General features: G+C 44.9%; 1 protein-coding gene across 1 annotated transcript in view; it reads left to right on the forward strand.

Annotated features, from left to right (window-relative positions):
* Nucleotides 1–4569, forward strand: part of SCAF11 (SR-related CTD-associated factor 11) — a 54848-nt gene extending 50279 nt beyond the window's left edge. The window contains exons 13-15 of the mRNA XM_009327598.1: nucleotides 450–668; nucleotides 1128–1247; nucleotides 1610–4569. Coding sequence (XP_009325873.1) covers nucleotides 450–668; nucleotides 1128–1247; nucleotides 1610–1738 — 468 coding nt within the window. The 3' untranslated portion in view covers nucleotides 1739–4569. The remainder of the gene's footprint in view (nucleotides 1–449; nucleotides 669–1127; nucleotides 1248–1609) is intronic.
* The last annotated feature ends 7931 nt before the right edge of the window (nucleotides 4570–12500 follow it).

Consider the following 12500-nt stretch of genomic DNA (forward strand, 5'->3'; position numbering starts at 1 on the left):
TGCAAGTGTGGTTTAAGGTAACTTTTTGTACGTACGTTTAGGTGCTGATTTTTAAGAAAAATGTTAATCTCATTTACAAAACTGGGCTTCCTATACACTTCTGTGACAAACAGGGAGGTTCTGCAGCCATACGCTTCCTTCCCCTTGTGCTAACACCCTCCGTGCCTGTCTGCAGGGTACTTTGTTTGCTTTGTCACTGGGATCAGAGCCAGAATCTAGCAACCACCGTGGTGACATGGAAGATGCCTTACCTCTCAAGCTTTATTTTCTTTTTTCCTTTGAGTAGATCTGATATGATATACCTTCCATAATAATGGATGGTGTGGAAATTAGCTAATGAACCAAAGCATGTAGTATTGATGCTCTTTCTATAGCTGCTGAGACTTCTAGAAAGGCACGTTGTCATACCGAAGGATAATGCATTAACTACCGGTAACTTTTTAAAACAGGGTATTCCAAATGCTGCTCATGTAAGTAATAACATGAGCGCTCCAGCCTTGCCTGCTCCAACGGCAGTCCTGGGGAACGTGGGAACAGTTCAGGGACCAAGTTCGGGTAATGCGACGTCGTCAAGTCACATCAAGAGCTCTAATGCAGCTGTAAAATCAGGAGAAAACAAAGCGAGTGTAACAGTGGAAGCCAGTGCAGATAGCTCGAAGAAGGACCAGGCAAGTTCAAAGTTCCGAGTATATTTATATGTAATGGGTTTTATATTTATATATAAAACATATATAAAAAATTTTACATATTATATAGTTCTATAAATTTTGATATACTAAAAAATAGCAAACTATGACAATACCCCTTCTGTGTAATATACTTGATACCATCGTGTATGCGATACTTTCGTGGCGGCTGTAGGACATAAACTAGCAAGCTGACTCTTTTTAATGTAGTCTCCTTTAAAGCAGCACTATTATGAGTATTACTTCAGTTGCTGTGTGACAACATTCTGTTCTTCGTAAAACACAGGCAGCTCTCGTGAGAGCTGAAATGTGAGTGAGGGGAGCATGGTTTTCTAGTCTTCCGTAGTAACTTTTTTCCTGTAAAGTTTTAATTTGTGATTGGTAAAACGATACATATGCAGGCAGTGTGAAAAATAACACTCAAGTTTGTTTTTTCATCAGAAATTGTTAATTCAAGAAAAAGCGGCACAAGAGGTCAAACTAGCTATTAAACCTTTCTACCAAAATAAAGACATCACTAAGGAAGAATATAAAGAAATTGTGCGGAAAGCTGTAGATAAAGTAAGTTGATCTAGTAATCTGAAGTGCACACATTTCAATTGAGGTAGGGTTTGGGGTGGATTTCTTCATCTTGTGGGAACAACTGGTAGTTGCTGGGAGAGGGAATAGGAAAAGCGAAAATACCTTTGTCTCCATCCACGAGAGCTTTCGGAGCTCCTCGGAACAGAACTCGTTTATTGTGTGAAAGAGTCGAATGGGAATTCAGAAGTATTTGGGAAGCAACTGGGAAGTAGCAGGAGTTTCCAAAGTTGTTCTGCCTGAGATGGAGAAACCTGGGGTGTTGGGGAAATAAATAAATGATGTGGAACAGTGGCAAATCAACAGGAATGTTTCAAACATTTTTTTCTTTAAAACTGTTGTAGGTTTGTCATAGCAAGAGCGGAGAAGTTAATTCTGCAAAAGTGGCAAATCTAGTGAAAGCGTATGTAGACAAATACAAACACTCACGGAAGAAAAATCCCGAAGAGGCAGTCTCCTGTGAAAGGAAATAGAACATGTTTTCAGTTTTTAATTTTATTCTATCTGCAAAGTGCAATTTCAACATGAACCGTTAACTGAAAATTGTACATGACAGTGATTTGAATCTGGTTTTGATAAAATTATTTTTCAATGTAGTATATAATGTTTTGTTCTAAAGAAATATAGATCTACAGGGCAACTTCTTTATTCCTTTTTAAAAACAGATGTCTAAAAAAAAATAAAGGTGTAAAGAAGAATCATTAGGAATGTACGATTGTGTGGATACTTAGATGTACAGCATTTTGACTTGAATAAGAGTGCATTAAATTAGAAACTTCTGTCTGAGTACGTTGGTTTTGGAACAGGTATGTACAGTACATGTAATCGGTCAGATTAAAGTAAAATTTTTCTTTTGATTTCTCCCTAATTATAGCAAAGATTAAAATAATGTATTGCCTTGACAAATATTTCTAGCGTTAACTGGACAGGCTGAATGCAGGGGTCACAATGTGTATATAAAAAAAGCACATGGAGTTGTCTGAACAGAAGAACTGTTTAGATTTTAAAAAGAAAAATCATAAACAGTAAACCGCAGTGCCCAAAACCACGGGCGCTGCACATCTGTTGTAACACCAAATAAAAATTATGCTGCTTGGTTTCGTTTGTGACGTTTTTCAATTTGTTTCAAGATAGTGGGATGAACTTGAATAACTTTTATGTGCTGAAAGCCCTCAATCACCACACACTGACAACCTCAGTTCATGTCTAACCCTGCCCTCAGCTAGTAGGGAATTAGTGTGCTAGAGCTGGATGTTCAGAAAGGTAAACCAGTTTCTTCAAGTAAAATCAAGAAAGCTGGAATTTGTTAGTAGGCTCCCGCTCGATCAGAGACCGCCAGCTGTGCCAATCTTAGCTGTGTAATACTTCTTCTTTGTTAACTAGGGACTGTGGCGTGGATCACCAGCCTGGTATCGTTGCATCTGCGCAGTCTGAAGTCACATGCAACAGCTTTTCTACTTCCCCGGGCACTTTTATGTAGAGAGGTTAGTAGAGGTACCACGAGCATTTTAAAAGCAGATGTGGGGTCGTTGAATGTGCTAGGGGAGTGCTTACACCTAAGGTAAAACCGGTTTTACTGAGGTAGCGGCAGGGAGAGTTGCTGAAACACTGTCACTGCGTGCTCCTTATGGAAAGAACAGCTTGGGATCCGTCCGGATTTGAGTGGAGGAGGAGCCTTACTCTGAGATTTACCCTGAGATAGAAATATTTGTTCCCTTACTCTCACAGTGCTATTAAAATTTCAGCGCTCCCCCTCCAGTCCTGCCGTGCGGTAACAACCTTTGGTGTTGGCTCAGCCTGGCTTCTGCTCCAGCCCAAGGTCTCCTGGCCCAAAAGCATGAATAAAACATTTTGACAGAAAGTATCGATCGAGTTTTCTGAGAAATTATCTCTTCCTAGCCAGTAGTTCCCAAATTAACTTTTCTTGGCAGAAAACAGTCTTACCTGTAAGTAACTTTTGGAGAAGCCTGAGGATGAAATAAGGGATATACACCCCTGTACACACACGTGATGAGAGAGAGAGAGAGAGATGTGTAAAAAATGTGCTGTTTGTCACAACAGTTGATCGCTTGGTTTTAACTATAACTTTCTGCAGACTTAATGAAGCATTTCACTGTCTATATTTATTTTTGTGTGCCTAAATAAAAATACTATGTAAATTAGAAACAGATATAATACATTTTCTACAGTCAAGCCAGGTTTTAGATTTTTCAAAATACTCAGTTTTACACTGTGGTAGCAATTTGTATGATCTCTTGAACTATTTTAAGCTAAAATTGGTTAGCACTTTTTGAAAAATGTTGTAGCAAATTGCTATGTCTATCCTGGTTTATCACGCCATGCGTACTTATTTTTATTACATTTTCCTTCTGAATTTTTGGATTTTAATGACTTTTTATATCTTTTTACTCTATACAGTTGAGCCTTGCTATAAAGCTCCTTTCAGGAGCCAGATAAATGTTTTGTGGGGTTTTTTTTTTCCCTTTTAGAGGAGAGGTGGAAATTGGGTGGGAAGGAACAACGGAGGATCTAAACTGGGAGAGGGGAGGGGACGTTAATTTCTTGTTTTGCAGCTCCTGGCTGGAAGATAAGCTGTCACTTGCTGCCACGTTGTTTGGGCAGTGACTATAGCGATGCTCCACTGTATTTCAAAACGTAATGAAGAATATCGGATAGAGTAGCATGTGATCAGTAACTTTCTTTTTTACGATTAAATACTTCAGAACTTGTCAGAAAATATGCATTTCGTTACAATTTCTGTGTTGAATTAAAAAAAAACACATTGCCTTAATACGTAGACTCTCCTCCTATTTTTCCTGAAAGCAGCGAGGTCTCTGTTGGTGCAACTGCCCGAGAAGGCACGTACTTTAACCTTGTAGTCACGTTTTTGTTAAAATAGTATGAAAGCTGTATTTCTATTTATTGAAATTCCTTGTACTGAAAGTCCCAAGATGCACTAGCACTGAAGGCAAAGTGATGGGGACGCTGAGCCCCGTCGATGCCTCTAGGGTGTCGGTAATTCATTCGATCCAAATTGCCTTGAGGAAAACAATTGCTAAACTGTATACCTTCTGTGAACTTACGCGAATCAAAAGGGTTTTCCTTGCACTCCTTCCACTGTCTCACTGTGCATGCTGCTTGAATGTCTCATCCTAAAGATGTATCTTCGGAGCACAGTGGCTGTCCAAAGTCCACAATATGGTGTTTGTAGCGTAAGGCTGGAGTGCTGTCTACTGAAAAAATACTCTAAAAACTAGTTTTGTGTAGTGCTTAACAGTTTCTAATAAATTCTTTTCACTAAGCTGCAAGTAGTCCGTGTTTGGTCTTAAATGATTCTGGCTCTAGTGGTTTTAATTCAGAATGCAATGTAAGTACTATTACTTCTGTACGTATGCACCTTTAACCTTGTTCTGTGTTGTCTGGGCTCCCCCTCCTTTGCGTCTGGTTTGTTTTCAGTCAGTCCGTCCTCGCCCTGCCTTGCCCGTCTGCAGATGGCTGCAAGCTGAAGGAAAACAAATGCATGTGGCAACGCGTCCATTTACTGCGAGTGCTGCGGCGGGGACTCCAGGTACCGGGTCTTGCAAAACGCTGTGGGGCTGGGGGTGTGTTGGAGTCTGCTGCGTGGACCAGACAAGGGCAGGGCTCAAACCAGCTAGGCCATGTCCTGCACGCTAGAAGTGCCGATCAAAACAGTGGGCTTCATTGAAATAGCCCACTGGGAATTTAGCACGTGATCTCCTACCTTCCTTGGGAGCTGTATTCCAGGCACCGCTTTACCTTCCAGGATTAACCCCACTGTACGTTGATGAGGTACCTCCACAGGTAATGCAGACACAAGCTGTGCGAGAGCCTGCTGTCCTTCGAGCTGGCTGGCCGCCTGCGCTGTGGAATTCAGAGGAGCTTTGTTAGAGTTGTGTTGGTTTGGCTGGGTGATAACATCCCACGTGGGAAAGGATGGTCTTACCTTGGTGCTGCTCACGTTGTGTCTTGGTTCTGTGTTTACTAAAGGTGCCCTAATAGATGGGCACGTGGTCTTAGGAAAGAGCACAGCACTTTGAGGAGCAAGGGTGGAAATCAAGGTCGAGACTCAAGTGGCTTGGTGAGGGTGTTCCCTGGGGAGAGGGAGGCTTAGAGGTGTCAGTTCCTTGAGGCCAAGTCTTCAGAAGGAAGAAGAGCACTGGGAGGCACGTCCTGCAGCCGTAGTCACCTAGTGAAGCTGGGCTAGTGAGACCAACTCCTGGTGTGTTACTCCAGGAAGGGTTTTGTCACTCATGAGTGTCAAGTTGCCTCAAGTAGATGGAGATACAGTTAAGAGCACTGCATTGGAGGCTGAGGGAAGACATGCTGGAGGACAGTATTTTCAAGAAAAGATAGTCTTGAAGAGGAAAGTTATTTAAACCAACTGACTGCAGTTAATTAGTTAAAAATTTATTGCCTGAGTTGTAAGCCAGTCTTACTTCCATGTGCCTGCTTGGGGCCATGGACCTTTTCAAGCATCCTAGCAGCGAAAATCACCACTTCATCTATTGTTGCAAAGGGCTTTTCAGTACATCAGGTTGTCTTAAGCTATGTCCACCGCCCCCTCCTTGGTCTGCACCTGCACTTGGCTGCAAGCCGCACACAGGCGTCACAGAAGTTGATTTTTGCACATGCGAAGATCTTGATCTGCATCTTGTGAATACATGCACTCAAGCTTAAGCAGGGGAGGAGTTTCATGCATTTAAAATCAAATTACTTCCGTGTCAGGAGCACCGTCTGCCTGGTCTCCTCAAAGGGCGATTACTGCATTGAGCAAACTGGTGGGGAGGAAGGGTGTCTCGTTTTGGATCTGAGCAGCGTCGGCACCACCAGGACAGAACCGTTTCTGAGCGTGAGCAGGCCCAGAACATGTGAAGAGGAGAGACACGGGGGGGCAAACGGCAGGGGCAGAAGTAGCTCTTTAGTCAGGACACGTAATTTTTGCTGAGCGAGTGCCATCGCAGTCTGGTTTATGCAGCTAAAGCCTTTCTGGATCCCACCTCTGCAAGTAGTGCCTTGAAATCTTTACTCAGTTTTGCTATGGAGATCACTCTGCTGGAGTCTACTGCCAAGAAAAGGGTTCGGTTTTTCCCCAGAAGCCACAGCATCGTAACACAGCAGCGTGTAAAACAAATACGTTGATTGGAAAGGTGAACTTACACCTTTTGAATCACGGCGATGAAACTAGTCTGGTGAAGATCTTCATTATTATTAAGTATTGCAATATTCACATCATTAATCAGTAGTTTATAAAAAAGTAGAGACGAGTAAGGACAATAAAGTAGATGATTACTGAATTGGCTATTAAAGAGTACTTATTAGATGCAGCAGCTTTCAAAATAATGAATGGAGCACGTATGAAGATTTTTCTAAAAACCACTAATGTTGAGATTAAAAAAAAAAAGCATGATTAACTACTTGCATAAAAGGAGCTGAATCTGTGAGAAGGCAGAGGCTGGGATATGGAACTTGACTTCAACTTGACTCTTACTTTTCCAGTATTACTCAGTCACAACTCCCAGAGACACACACCAACAGTAAGCTTTCAACCTGCTCTTCATTTTCATAGACTTGTTTGTGCAATAAATACAGGGGATTACAGCAATGCAGTAGATGCTCATTACCCACAGTAAACAATCAAACCCAGAGTGGAATCCAACACAGAGAAAAATTACTGCAGGAGCCAAACCCAAGGAATTTTGGCAGCAGGCTGCCATATAATTAGTCCTAAAGTGTTGCAGAAATTAAACCTACAACCACTGAATTTTTTATGACGAGCATCAATCAAAAATAGCCAGGGATTCCTAGATGCGATAGCAGGTGGAATTAAAGAAATAACAACCCTTGGAAGTCAGAGTTTACCTATAAATTCTAGAGCCTTTTACAGAAATTCAGGGCTCTTGGGGACCGGGAAGGTAGCTTACACATGGCGGGTAGAGTCTCTTCTAACACAAGACACAAACATTGCTGCCTTTTTTCTCTCCACGAGCGCAGAGATTTGCAGTGCAGATGTTTATCATCAGGAGCGCTAATGGCCAAAACATGGCCACTGGCTCACTCTGCCCAAAGCCAAGAGGAGGGCGGCGTTTCTCCCGCCGTGGGCAGCGGGAGGACCAGGGACCCCCGGCGTTGCCTGCAGGCGTGAAGCCCCAGGGCACACACGCACCCAAAAGGAAACCCCTCGTTAGAGAGCATCTAGAAGAAAAGGCTGTCACACGCTCAGGTTGCTCAGTCGTCATTATTTACCACTACTATTTTACCATGGTAGTTAAATGACTGTATCAGACTGATAAATTCTTAAGCTATTCCCCCTGAAAATATGATGACGTAGCTTGGAGGTACAAGATCCACCTCTGGTTTGATTGTCTTTGACTAATGCCAATACACTACGGAGCTGCAGCTCCTTGTGCAAAGCACATGGCTTTCCTACGTAACCTCAACATCCCTGAAACACGAGGGATTAAATAACCAACTCGGGGTGTGGGAGACCCTCCTCACCGGGAGGATTCAACCCCCACCTCCCTCCCGCTGACACAGTGTAGCTCTGCAGCCACATCGAGCCAAAGAGGGCACAAGGAGATGGACTGACTTCCGTGGCCTTGTGTCAAGCCCTAAGCTCCAGCCTGGTGTCCCAGGGCAGCTCCTAGAGAGGAATTCAACGACTATTTAAATTTAAAAGAGTTCTAATAAACATACAGCGCTACTTGGTATTGGGGGAAATAATACAAAACACACACAACCACGCAGCGTAGGCACCTTGTGTTACATGGGTTGTGGGCAAGTGGATTAAATTTTTGATGCACTGTGTGTCGTACTACGGGGTTAGCCGTAGGTCAGCTGGCCAAGACTTCACAGACGCTTATGACAGGAGGTTTGAAGTTGTGACCCTTCTAAACCCTACCGAGGCCAGGTGACAGAGGTGGGACAGCCCCACCGGCACACTGCGGCACCCAGAGCAGCGACAGAGCTCTCGGGTTGTGAAGGTTACATCCCATCTGAGTAGCGCAGGGAGACGCACCCAGAACAGCACCCACCCCATTTCTTCATCAGCCCGATGACATCTAATGGAATGATGTAATCATATTAACTTTCGTAATGGTGCAGGCTCCCTGTTTCTAAGATCTTATTCCAAAGGAAAAAGCAGGGAGTACTGGCCCTTCTTCCTCCCTTACCGCTCCCTTCACCAGAGACTGGCAAGGCGACTGAGCTCCAGCTACCCTTCCCGGGGTTAGCCAGCGAGGAGCCCACCGAGGCCAGCAGCAGAACTGGGATGAGGGTACAACCTCCCATCCCGCAGGACGTGTTTCATACTTACGATTCACCGCGTAACTCCATCCTAAACAATAGAAACACAGGGCGCCCTGCCCAAAGATAAGGAACAAGCAGCCATTTGGGTATCAGAAAAATTCTCTCTTAGCCAAGACAGCAAGTTACCTGCGGACAAGTGGATTTAAAAACCCCAAACAACAAAACCAGCAAACCCTCTCAAAATGGAGTTTGCAACAAATCCGCCTAAAAGGTATTCAAAGCCTACCTTAAAACAGTTGTCCAAAAGCCACCCAACATAGGAGCGGACGATAGACCTTACCATGAATACATCTTTATGAGATTTTTGCTATTCTAATATTGCATTTCTTTTAAGGTAAAAAGCCATCAGCTTATCCTGCCTTTTTAAAGGTATCGGCTCAGATGATTACTCTCTGGTTATCTTACCACAGACGGGGAGAATCCAAGACACAAATGGCAACGATGTTGTGAGAAGCAGCAAATTATGATACAACCATGTGAAAACCGGCAGGCTATTAAGACCAACCCAAGATAGTTTTGAAGTTGCGGTAATTTAAGAACATGTTGCCATCTCGCCACAAACAAACTGGTGGTAACTTCACTCGTAACAATCAGCCCCGAATTCTCCGCCACCTGAAAACGATTCACAAACTCAAACTGCTCCGTGTGAAACCCCCCTCGCCCAACGGATCCAGCTACGCGCAGTTCACCCCCTCCAGAGCTGCAGCCCTGAGCGCGCAGGCGCACCCTCTGCCAGGCAGAAGGACCTTTTGGCTCCACAACCTTCAACTCGCTGCCCGCGCCAGACGCTGCGGGCTGCGCAGACATCACGTTACCCAGCAAGCGAAAGGATATCAGCCACAAAGATCTCTGCAGCCACCCATGCAAGGAATGACTGACAGCCTAATAACTACCTGGTAAAAAAGGCAGAGGAGGGAGAAAGAGCGCGACAGGATGATTACAGGTATCCCTAGCTGTTGCACAGCATCGTATCACAATAAACTGCCGATTTCTTTTCCCACAAGGCAGGGCAGTACTGTGATCGCCGCGTTACAGCAGATGAGACAGTTCCACATGCCGTGACTTGCTGCGAGCCACAAAGGAGATCTTTGGCAGTGATGTGAATTGAATCATAGAGTACCAGGTTGGAAGGGACCTCAAGGTCCCTTCATCTGGTCCAACCTTTCTTGGCAAAAGCACGGTCTAGACAAGACAGCCCAGCACCCTGTCCAGCCGAACCTTAAGTGTCCAGTGTTGGGGAATCCACCACTGCCCTGGGGAGATTATTCCAATGGCTGATTGTTCTCATTGTGAAAAATTTTCCTCTTGTGTCCCGTCGGAATCTCCCCAGGAGTAACTTGTACCCGTTACCCCTTGTCCTTTCCATGTGACTCCTTGTAAAAAGGGAGTCTCCATTTTCTTTGTAGCCACCCTTCCAATACTGGAACATGGTGATAAGGTCTCCCCTAAGCCTTCTCTTCTCAAGGCTGAACAAACCCAGTTCTCTCAGCCCTTCCTCATGTGGCAGGCTTCCCAGTCCTTTGATCATCTTTGTGGTCCTTCTCCGGACCCTCTCCAGCCTGTCCACATCTTTGTTGCATAGCGGGGACCAAAACTTGTCAGGTGTGGCCTGACGAGTGGGAGAATGACTTTTTCCTCTCTGCTGGTGATGCCCTTGCTGATGCAACCCAGCATGCTGTTGGCTTTCTTTGCCACAGCAGCACGCTGTTCACTCATATTGGGCTGGTTGTCCACCAGGACCCCCAGGTCCCTTTCCACAGAGCTGTTCCCCAGCCGCGTAGATCCAGCTTGTGCTGCACTCCTGGATTATGTTTTCCCAGGTGCAAGACCTTACACTTGTCCTTGCTGAACTTCATAAGGTTCTTGTTGGCCCACTCTTCCAGCCTGTGCAGGTCTTCCTGCAGGGTGGCTCTCCCTTCTGAAGGGTCTGTTTCCCCACTCAGTTTCGTATCATCAGCCCACTCAGTTTGGTATCATCAGCAACTTTCATCAGGGTACACTTGATCCCATCATCCAGGTCACTTATGAAGATACTAAATAGCGTTGTGCCCCATATCAATCCCTGGGGGACCCCACTTGTCAAAGGTTGCCAGTTTGAGAAGGAGCTATTTACCACCACCCTCTGGGTGGAGCCTGTCAGCCAGTTCCCCACCCACCACATGGACCACTTGTCTAGACTGTAAGGCATCAGTTTCTCTAGGAGGAGGCTATGGGAAACCGTATCGAAAGCCTTGGAGAAATCCAGGTAGACAATGTTCAGTGCTCACCCCACATCAACCGGGCAGGTTACTTTGTCATAGAAGGCTTTGTCAAGCACGATTTGCCCTTGGTGAATCTGTGCCGGCTTTTCCCAATCATGTGCTTCATTTGACTTGTGATAGCCCCCAGCAGGATTCGTTCCATAACTTTCCCAGGGACTGAAGTAAGACTGATGGGCCCATTACTTCCTGGATCCTCCTTTAAGTCCTTCTTGTAGGTGGGGGTGACATTAGCCTTCTTCCAGTCTTCCGGGATGTCCCCCGATCTCCATGACTTCTCAAAGATGATGGAGAGTGGCCTCACGATGACGCCAGCCAGCTCTCTTAACACCCTCGGGTGGATATTGTCAGGGCCCATCCATTTGTAGGGGTCAAGCTCCTGTAGCAGTTCACATACCAACTCTTCCTTCACTGACGGTGGGTGTTTGCATCAACCTGGATTTTTGTTCCCCAGGCCTGGGGCCCAACAGTGCTGGTAAAGACGGAGGTGAAGAAAGTGTTGAGAATCTCTGCCTTTTCAGTGCTGTTGGTGACTAATTCTGCTTGTTATTTATGTACCTGAAGAACCCTTTCTTGTAGTTTTTGACATCTCTGGCCAATTATCAGTTGGAGCTGAGCTTTTGCTATTCTAACTGCATCTCTGCACTCCCTGGCAATGCCCTCGTAGTTCTCAACGGGTATTCGCTCGCTTTTCCATCTCTGGTGCACTTCTCTCTTGGTTTTGAGCGGACTCAGAAGCTCGCAGTCAAGCCAAGGGGATGAACTGTTTTTGTGCTTCCAGGAGAGCGCTCTTGAAGAACTCCCAGCACTCACTAGCTCCTTTATCCTCCATGGAAGCTTCCCACAGAATCCCTCCCAACTGAGCTCTGAGCGAGCTGAAGTTTGCTTTTCTAAAATCTAAAACCTTTGTCTTAGTACTAACCTTCCGCGTGCTCAGCAGGATCCCAAACTCCACAGTATTTTGAACTCAAACCTCGCTACGTGCTCCAGTGCTTCTCCCTCTGAGCTACCCCCCTTTGAAGCTGGAGAATGAAAGTAAACAGAAAAAACTGAAAGCAGAATCTTTTTAGTAGTAATAAAATTATTGGAATCTAGGATGTGCTTTGCCCCAAACCGTAGGTAGGCAGGCAGTAATTAACACTGATGGCCGCGCACTCCAGCCCTGCCGTCACGCACTACAGAAGAAACACCGGGCACTGTGTCATCAAGCAAAGCCAAGCGTAAATTAATGAGGAAAAAGAGACGATTTAAAGATGAACAACTGTAACGCTTTTTCTCCTTCCAGGCAAGGCTGTTGCAATAGTTTTCAGTGGAGGTTAGACCACACGCCAACGAACTGCTCTGTTACTGTGCTGATAACAACCTCTAGAAAAGTCAGACTGATGATTGAGGAATAACATTTACTTTGGCAAGAGGTGCTTTTAGCATCCTTACTATGCTGAGAAACACTTCAAAAGAAGAACTTTAACTGTAGATACAAGAGATTTCCTCATTTAAAAAAATATACCTAACCTGGAATCAGTATAATATACTGTTACGGTTCTTCTCCCCTGAGAAGTTTGTACTCTTCTTCAAGAAGATGCTGTGGAGCCAAGCCAAAACAAATTCTTTATGACTGTGCTCCTGAGCTGATGCCCAGTGGAGGCCACAG

The sequence above is a fragment of the Pygoscelis adeliae genome, unplaced genomic scaffold (assembly GCF_000699105.1).
Source record: "Pygoscelis adeliae isolate BGI_AS28 unplaced genomic scaffold, ASM69910v1 Scaffold113, whole genome shotgun sequence".
In the NCBI taxonomy this organism is placed as follows: domain Eukaryota; kingdom Metazoa; phylum Chordata; class Aves; order Sphenisciformes; family Spheniscidae; genus Pygoscelis; species Pygoscelis adeliae.